This window comes from Notolepis coatsorum, assembly GCF_963971535.1.
Source record: "Notolepis coatsorum genome assembly, chromosome: 3".
NCBI classification, from domain to species: Eukaryota; Metazoa; Chordata; class Actinopteri; order Aulopiformes; family Paralepididae; genus Notolepis; species Notolepis coatsorum.
Genome location: NC_140167.1, coordinates 30,680,696 through 30,690,898, shown reverse-complemented (window position 1 = coordinate 30,690,898; position 10,203 = coordinate 30,680,696). Strand labels below are relative to the sequence as shown.

General features: G+C 43.5%; 1 protein-coding gene across 1 annotated transcript; it reads right to left on the bottom strand.

The window, feature by feature from the left end:
* Positions 1 to 6,649: 6,649 nt before the first annotated feature.
* On the bottom strand, positions 6,650 to 9,566 carry marcksl1a (MARCKS-like 1a). Its single transcript, XM_084309761.1, has 2 exons — positions 9,276 to 9,566; positions 6,650 to 8,034 (listed from the first exon to the last, which is right to left on the bottom strand). The coding sequence occupies exons 1-2, from the start codon at positions 9,363 to 9,365 to the stop codon at positions 7,501 to 7,503; spliced, it is 624 nt and encodes a 207-aa protein (XP_084165887.1). The 5' UTR covers positions 9,366 to 9,566; the 3' UTR covers positions 6,650 to 7,500.
* Positions 9,567 to 10,203: the final 637 nt, after the last annotated feature.

Sequence of the window (10,203 nt, the reverse complement as noted above, 5' to 3'; positions counted from 1 at the left end):
ACTCAGTCGTAAAAAAGGTGAAGCAGCGCCTCTACCACCTGAGACAGTTAAGGAAGTTCAGAGTATCTGGGAAGATACTCCAGTCTTTCTACTCCGGAGCTGTAGAGAGCATCTTGACTGGAAACATCACTGCCTGGTATGGCAACAGCACGGCACAGGACAAGAAGGCCCTACAGAGAGTGGTGCGCTCAGCCGAGCGTACCACGGGTATTACACTACCAACCCTGCAGGTCCTATACAACAAGAGGTGCAAATCCAGAGCCTGCAGGATAATGAAAGACCCTCACCACCCCAACAACAGCCTGTTCATGCTGCTGCGGTCAGGCAAACGCCTGCGAGCACCAGTAACGAGGACAGAGAGACTTAGGCTCAGCTTCTTCCCACAGGCCATCAGAGCCTTGAACACTGAACTCTCCACGCACAAGCACACATGAGCTCACACACAACACACACACTGTACACGCTCACACACTAGCACCCACTTTAACTTTAACATGAGCACACACACACTCATGCTGCACACGCCCACACTATGGACACTTTACAGAAGGAAAGATCACTTTAAGAATAGTATAGCTTGAAATCTTCTTGTCTCTCTCTGGAGAAGACGGTAAGCTAATTTCCCAAAATGTTGGCGTGTTCTTTTAAGGTATGTGTTAACTATTGGAAATTTGTGCTCCATTTATCCATTTGTTCTGGTGTCATTTGACTATGTTTTGCTGTAGGCTGGTGTGATGGTTGATGGCTGCAGTTGGGGTTTAGCCTACTGGCCAAAGTAATTGCCGCTGAGGGAAGCAGTCCACTGGTGTCAACTGGTTAAAACTAGGTCAATTGTGTTTTTGATACAGTAGGATTTCATCTAATTTCAAACCTTTTTTTAAACTCGAAAGGCAACTGAGGTTTCCCTCATTTACAGTCACGTCTAGTGTAGGCTACATACAGAGCAAGAAGAAAGCATAGAAAATCACACAGCGTATAAAACCACAACAAGGTGAGGCAAAAGTAAAGATAACAATCAATTCAAACATGTACAACTTGATTGACAATATTTTAGAGAGACAGAGGGGAGAATCTCAACCTTGAGGACCAGCCAGTCACTAGAACGGGTTATAGGTACCAAAATTCCATTCCAATAATGATGTAGTATAAGGAGGTAGCTTACCAGAAAGGGCCTTAAAGAGGAACAAATACCAGTGTTTGTTGGGCCTCTCCATCAGCGAGGACCAACCAACCTTCTCATAAAGGACACAGTGATTGAATGAATGAATGAAAACTTTATTTAACAGATTGCAGAATGGGTACAATACAGTACGGCTCAATACATACAATTGTTAAGGGGATGCAGACCTGAGAAAGACGTTTGTCTTGTTTCCATCAGGGTCCCCCATCAGGATGAGTGTTGTGTCTATCATTAGTGATGAATCGGAGGGCAGAGTGATATACAGAGTCCAAGGATTTAAGGGTTGAGGCCACAGCCTGCCTATAAGTTACGTCACCATAGGATGGATTTTATCCATCTGAGGTATGTAATTATTTCACCTCACCTGTTACAGTCATTTCAAACTACTGGCCTGGATTGTCAGGGCCCTTACAATGTCTTTACACAAGGGGGAGCCAAAGAGCAGCGTACTGAACCAGGCAGCCCAGCCGGAGTCCAGCGAACTGACCCAGGCAGCCCAGCCATAGCGGAGAGCTCACTCTCGGCCGTGGTTTCTCAGTGTATTGATTGATTGATTGAAAACTTTATTAACAGATTGCAGAATGGGTACAGTACAGTACAGCTCAATACATACAATTGTTAAGGGGATGCAGACCAGAGAAAGACTTTCGTCTTGTTTACATCAGGGTCCCCCATTTTCAATTAATCGTAACATATATGACATACATGACATGATTGATTGATTGATTGATTGATTGATTGATTGATTGAAAACTTTATTAACAGATTGCAGAATGGGTACAGTACAGTACAGCTCAATACATACAATTGTTAAGGGGATGCAGACCAGAGAAAGACTTTCGTCTTGTTTACATCAGGGTCCCCCATTTTCAATTCATCGTAACATGACATACAGATAGACAGTACTGCTACATCTATACATTTATGACATACCAGATTTGCAAATACAGTACTGTTTGTGATACAAAAAGAGTAAAAAAAAAGAGTATATACATTTGACGTAGAAACTGTACATTGAATTGGGTAGGGGGGGGGGGTGGGGGGGACTGTACATTGGAGGTGGTTGGGTGGGTGGGGGGGTTGGGTAGGAGTGGGGGGGGGGGGGGGGGGGGTTGGGTAGGAGGGGTGGGTGGGGGACACTGTACAACTGTACAAACAAAACTGTACATTGGAATATTGACAAGACCATACTTGGTAATTTATTGTACATTGGAGGGGGTTGTGTTCGGACATTTACAGGGGCCAGTTTCGAGTTGCGGTCTCCCTTAGGTGTTTTTTGAGAGTGTTTTTGAAAGTGGGTAGTGATTCACATTCCTTTACAGCTTTGGGGCGTTCCACATTGATGTGGCATAATTGCGAAACGTGTTTAGTCCCTTGTTTGAGCCGAATCTGGGTTTAACATGATTTGTGGAGCTCCCTCTGGTGTTGTGATCGTGGTATTCACTGACCTTTGGGAAGTATTTTGACATGTACATGGGTACCTTGGTCGTGTAGTGTATCTTGTAGACCAGGCCCATTGCAAGTTGCTGTACTCTGTCGTCTACTCTAAGCCATCCTAGGTTGTCAAAGTGGGCAGGGGTGAGGTGGGTTCTAGGAGTAAGGTCAAGCAGTAGTCTGACCAGTTTGTTTTGAGATGTTTGTAATTTTGTTTTTAGCGCCTTTGAGGTGCTTTGGTACCATGAGGTGCAAGCATAGTCGTAGTACCCTTGAATGAGTGCTCCTGCCAGAGTCTTCAGGGTATTCTTGTTTACCAGTGAGGAGATCCGGTACAAGAATCGAGTTCGTTGGTTGACTTTTTTTATTACATTGGATGCCATTTTGTCACAGGAAAGATTTTCCAATTTGTGCAAGACATACAGAAAAAGTCAATTATGTGCCCCCCTTCCCACGGTGTATATAGAAAGAGACAATAAACACAAAAGTAACATAGGACACAATATACAACACACAGGACTATGTACAATATAAACAGTGCCTACAATTAAATTAATTAATTAATTAAATAAGAGGTAAAAGAGAACTTAGTGTAAATATTCTTTAATTTGTGTCAACGTTATAAAAATCCTATTGTATTCAACAAATTAATTATGATACACCACAATCCCAAAGAGCAGCGTAGTAAACCATGCAGGCAGCCCAGCCAGAGTCCAGCGTACTGAACCAGGCAGCCCAGCCAAAGAGCAGCGTACTAAACCAGGCAGCCCAGCCATAGTCCAGCTTTACTAAACCAGGCAGCCAGCCATAGAGCCAAAGACCAGCGGACAAACCAGACAGCCCGGCCATAGAGCCATAGTCCAGCGGACTAAACCAGACATCCCGGCCATAGAGCCAAAGACCAGCGGACTAAACCAGACAGCCTGGCCATAGAGCCATAGTCCAGCATACTAAACCAGGCAGCCCAGCCATAGAGCAGCATACTAAACCAGGCAGCCCAGCCCAAGAGCAGCATACTAAACCAGGCAGCCCAGCCATAGAGCAGCGTACTAAACCAGGCAGCCCAGCCAAAGAGCAGCGTACTAAACCAGGCAGCCCAGCCAGAGTCCAGCTTTACAGTACAAGAAAACAGTAGATTGCCTGTTGTGTTGTATTGTAATTTAAATGCCTGTTAAGGATTTGCTCTGGTTTATATGTAAAAGGTATAAAGTATAAAGTTTGTATGTATAAAGTACAACGTTTATATGTATAAATAATAACGTTTATATGTATAATGAATAACGTTTATAATGTATAAAGTATGGCCTTCAATGGCCTACATGTCAAAAGACAAGACAGGTTTCTATAAAAAGGTGCACCTGTTATTTTTCTAATAATAATAATAATCATAATTTGGACCCTGACCGTGGCAAACCCCTGCTGGCTGAGTGAAGCAGTTATTATCAAGACATACAACTAGTAAGTAAATGAGTCATCCGGATATGAGTGCATGACTGTTGACATAACATTTGGTTCGGACAGGGCTGCACAATATATCTTTTCAGCATCGCTATCACAATATGCCCATACGTAATAGTGACTTTGTGAATGATGCAATGTTTATTTTTTGTGAAGGACGTTGAATCCAAGTTTAATGTTATGCTTTAAACTGGAGAACAGCCTGTAATCGTATGCACCTTATGTGAATACTGTATACTTCATCAGATCATATATTTAGCATTTTAGCATTTATAGATTATTAGATTATATATTGCATATATTTAGCATTTAGTTTTTTTTCAGACTTTATATTAGATTAGATTTAGATGATTGGATTAGATTATATATTGTATAGCGTAGGGCAAATATATCTGAGAGGGCATACATACCCTCATCTCACACCTTGTTGACCATTATGCACATGACCAGAGTTAATTATGTTATGTTAAGCATATTGATTTGTTATATTGTTTACACTGCTTTTTACTACCTGTACCTCCCCTCCCCCTCCCCCATGCTACTATGATTCCTGAATTTCCACAAGGGGATCAATAAAGGAATATCTTATCTTAATCTCCTGTATCTCCCCTAGACGCCCCCCTTCTTCCACCCATAGATGAGCCCCTTATTTTATGGTAAGCAACATGCTATCATGTTGGAACATGGACCTGAACCTGGATTGATAAGAGTATTATCTGAATAATGTCATGGTGAGTCAACCAGAGTATTAAACAACTGCCTCATCTCCCTCCAGAATCATTGCTAGAGTGATTAGATCTTCCCAAATGGAGCTATTGAACTTTAAAAGCTGCATATATCTGGCGAAATTATGAAATTAATATTATGGTGCTCCCGTACTTTTTCATATTGCAAGATATATATTGCATTAAAAAAATAAAATAAAACATTGCAATGTAAATTCTTTCCAATATCGTGCAGGCCTAGTTTCACATCTCATGCTGTGCCAGATGCTGTAGATACCAAAGAATATTACCTCTTGCTTCCCAAATACTGTGCTCAGGTTCCCCCTCAATCAACATCGGTTATCAGTCCATCTGTTTTACACATTGTCGCCCAAGTTTTCTTATACTTCAAAACAAGCCTTACCTTCACCCAGGATGGCCTAGTGGTAGAGACTGACCACCACCCAGGATGGCCTAGTGGTAGAGAGACTGACCACCACCCAGGATGGCCTAGTGGTAGAGAGACTGACCACCACCCAGGATGGCCTAGTGGTAAAGACTGACCACCACCCAGGATGGCCTAGTGGTAGAGACTGACCACCACCCAGGATAGCCTAGTGGTAGAGAGACTGATCACCACCAACGTAAAGGTCACTGGTTCCCTGGCACTGAGCAGGATGTATCATTGCTGTGAGCTGGTGACTAGAGGCTGGCTGGCGGATACATCTATGGTGCCCAGTCTGTTAAAGCACCCTTGAGCAAGGCACTACCCCCCCCCCCCCCCCCCCCACACTGCTCCAGTGCCACTGTCATGCAGATGACCCTGCGCTCTTAACATTATGCAAGTATATGCTTAGCAGGGACTATGCATCTAGAAGGGATTTATGGAAAGATAAACTCGAACTGCCTTCCGTAAATGGACTACGTTAATATTCCAGTTCTCGCTAGTGCAGCAGTTGAGGAAAACGTGTCATTTGTACTTCCAAAGTAGAATTAAAAATTTAAGGTGATGAATTGAAAATGAATTGAAAATGGGGGACCCTGATGTAAACAAGACGAAAGTCTTTCTCTGGTCTGCATCCCCTTAACAATTGTGTGTATTGAGCTGTACTGTATTGTACCCATTCTGCAATCTGTTAATAAAGTTTTCAATCAATCAATCAAGGTTGATTAAAAACGGTCTCTTGAATGAAGCCCCATTTGCTCATAGATAGGATCTTTCAGTGAAAACCCATGTTTGAAAGAACAGCAAATGTGTCAGGAATTGAATTACTGGTAAATGGTCCATAACAGATTGCATTGGCGGGTCCTGCTATCCATGTAAACCTATTACATAACTTATAGTAAGGGGAGCAGAGTATAGCCTGTATGGTGCCACTGCTAGGGCTGTTTTGGTCAATGTACTCTTTGAGAGGTGCCATGTTACCCATTTTCAGCACAAATTGGCTTCAGAAAAACAACTTGTGTGAAGGTAAGTATTAATTACATCGAGACATGTGTTAACTGTGTGCTCATAGCCTATATATTTAGCATGACAAAATATGCCTTGAATATATTAAAGTTAATGTTGCAGCAGTGCGAAGATAATTAATAACATACCGGCATGTATGACTTAATCCTAATCTTCACTCCCGACTGGGAGTGTTGTCAAAATACTAAATACTCATTACTTTGCGATACATAAGTACTTTGCTCGATTGGAAGCAATTCAACTTTACCAGAAAACAGCCTCTCCTTCATGCAAACCTGAATTCAAATGTGATTTTTACATTTTGAGCGAAACTCTGAACCCGTTTATTTGACTCGCCAACTCTCGTCAACCAACTCCTGCCATGGATCTTGAGACGCAACATCATGAGTCAAAACACAGACAGAGGGGGTCAAACATTTATTTACCCTTATTAAAAGTTACAATAAAACCATTAACATCTTTAAACGATAGCAAAATAAAGAGAACCAAAAAAATATTGGCCAAAACATATTTACAGAGACAAATTGCAGATAAAAAGCTCACATTTTGTACACAACCCCAACATCATAAATTCTGAAATGTGAACACTGCAAGACTCAAAAAGCATGAATGTGGTTTTAGCCAGAAAATGAATCAAAATGCACAAACAAAGACATCGCTCTTTCCACCTCCCCTCCTCGAATTCCTTTATCTATACAGCACAAAATACTTGAAATTTGGGGGTAAAACATAGGAATGTAGAATTCTAAATTAATAAGATCTTTTCAAAAGGGTTTATGTGTCCATATAACAGTCATTTCGAGTGAAGGAGATGGTCTGCCCCGCTCCATAACCGTTGTCGATCTTTAGATCCCAAAAAAGATGAGAAAGAGGAAAATAAAATGTTATAGGGCTGCCACGCTGTTAAAAGGATGCTTCTCCATGAACTGGGAAAATAAGTCAGTATTCCTGATTCGCTCCACATCCAATCCAATACCTTCCCCACGTGCCAGTCCCCGTGTGTACCATGAGGGGGCGACGCAAGCCAAACACTTTCATCACGAGAGGGCCCGGTTGAGATTCCATCGTGTCGAAGAACTAAAAAAAAAAGGCAGTGAACTGGTGGTTGAATCAGCAAACGTGATATATCCTTCTTTATTAGTCTTCTTTTGTAGTTTTGTTTATAACTTTAAGAACGTGGCACGAGTCTCTCATATATATATTTATATACTTTAATCTTGGAAAATCAGTTCAGGTGCCGTGGCAGGGTGCGGTCACTCTGCCTTGACCTCGCCCTCGGAGGCTGCAGGTGTCGTGACCCCGGCGGGGGCGGCGGCCTCCTCAGCGGGGGCAGCCTCTGTGGGTGGGGCTTCCTCGGTTGGCTTGGCCTCTTCCTCTGGGGCCGCGGCCGCCGCCTCCCCCTGCTGCTCCTCCACCTTGGCCTCGTCAGCCGGCGTCTCCTCTTTGGTTTCCTTGGCCGCGTGGCCGTTCTCCTCGGGTTTCTCCTCCGTGGGGGAGGTGGCCTCCTCCTTGCCCTCCTCGCTGGCCTTCTTACTCTTCTTCAGCGAGATACCCTTGAACTTGAAGGAGTTCTTCAGGGAGAACTTCTTCTTCTTCTTGGCGTCCTTGGCCGCCTCGCCCTCGTCTTTGGTCGCCTCTCCCTCGACGGCGGGGGCAGGTTCGATGGCGTCGGCGGCGCCCGTCTCGCCCTCTTTGGCCGGCTCAGCTGTTCCGTTTCCATCCGTGGCACCCGCATCCCCGTCGGGCTTGGCAGACACATCGCCGTTGGCTTTGACATGTCCGTTCTCCTGTGAACAAAAGCACTTGGTTAGATGGGGATTAAAAAGACTAACCTTTGGTCTGTAGAGGTAACTGAACTATGAGGGAATATCTGCACCGACAATGCATTGGGCCTTAAAAGAGGAGTGCTGCACGTTTTATTCTAGGAATGCTGATGCTGCCTACTCAGGACAGCGGGCCCATTCAACAGCTGTTTGCAGTACTCCCTTGAAACACACGGGGGCAGTGGTGGTACGTGAAATCGTCCGAACAGAAAGCGGTTGTGGAACAAAGGAATCCCCATCAAACCTAGCCGCTGCTCCCGTCTACCAAGTAGTCTATTGCAGTTCCTATACCACTGCTTTACGCAGCTCGACTATTTTACATACAATTCGGAATGTCCATAAATGACTATTGAGATAAATAACGCTACCTTCAGCGAATGTTAGTTTTGACAACGATCAATGATTTATACGTGGTGATAATGGAGCTATATTTTGTCTTATCAAATCCACTTAAAAAAAATATATATATCATGATCATCGCGTTACATGAATGACAAACAGGCATATTCTTTCATTCATGATCAATTGAAATAAGCATCTAACAAGGTACGAGCCAATTAATTAGCTAAATAGATATACATGGCAGGCATTAAACAAGCCACACATTTATGAAAACGTGTAAAACAAGGCATACATTTGCTCTTAATTGAGTAATGGGTAAAATAGCTGCGCTCGTCGTTGAGCTTCGCTTTGTGTGCAGCTCAGCAGAGCGCATTTGCATCCTCTGCACCGCTTCCCGTGCGCGTCTTTTGTTCGATGGGGAGGCGAGTGCCAAATTGCCAATAATCTAATTTAACGTTACAATCGCCGGTCCTCCTCATGCGAGACTTATTGATCCAAAATGCAAAACAACCCAAACGTTTCCCCCCACGGATTCTACACATACAATACATTTATAATAAATCTGATCAGATATCCAAACAACAAGAAATATGGTGCACGGTTTTGTGGGGCATCATGCATGGCATCGATTAGCTGTAGGCTCTCTAGTCGTTGACTGGAGGCCTCCTGTTATACCCTTTACATTTCAGCCTGCATCGTTTCACTCAAACCAAACGGGTGTTTATTATTATTATAATTTTTTTTCATTTTATGCGATTTCCCACCTAAAGTTGGATTTAAATCGTCAATTAAGAGACACCCGGCTGTGGGTGCCACACTAGATGTGGGCGTTGAGCACCATGTGTGAGCGTCTCTCTTCTTACCTGGCCGTTTGCTTTGGCAACAGCGGGGTCGACGACGACGGCGGCTTTGCCCTCGACTGCTACTCCACCCTTGGACAACTGGGCTCCCATCTTCCTTTTTTTAGGTTTTCTGAACAAAAAATAAAATCTAAAAGAAAAATCTCGAAGAGTTCTGAGATTGAAAATCCAGCTCAGGGATTATGTAGATCTGGCCAAAGAGAAGAAATCCGTATTGACCCCTTTTTCCCTGCGTTTGGACAGCTTGATGGTCCTCCTTTTGTCACAACGAACCTCACAGCAGCTGAGCTCAAATTAAAGGATGCCTCGGCTACAAGTGTGAGTATTTCAACCGCGCCTCAAAATCGACCACAGTCTCCACCTATGGGCGTGACTGACGGTATTTGTCCAATCTGCGACCGCGGGTTGGAATCCCCCCCGCCCCCCACCCCACCCCCGCCCCCTGTCATAGCAACAATCAGCCGCTCACTGCTCGATGGAGACTTTTCACTATTTCAGATGTTTTGGAGATGGCGAAAAATTGGAAACCCTCTGCTTCTTTCAATGCTTAGACAACACGTGTTGCATACAGTGAAGGTAGTTATTAATCACGATAATCACTGAAACATACTGAATGAAACCATGCAGGTTTATTTACAAGTTATTCAGAAGTCCCCCCCGCCACAACCCCCACCCCAATGTACAGTTTCCTCCCGCTCAAATGTATATATTATCTTTTAGAAACGCTGTCTGTAAATAAACAGTACTGTATTTTTGTACATCTTGTATGTCATAAATGTCTGGATGTAACAGTACTGTATATCTGACTGTATGTCGTGTATGTCATAAATGTTATCATGAATTGAAAATGGGGGACCCTGATGTAAACCGACGAAAGTCTTTCTCTGGTCTGCATCCCCTTAACAATTGTGTGTATTGAGCCGTACTGTAT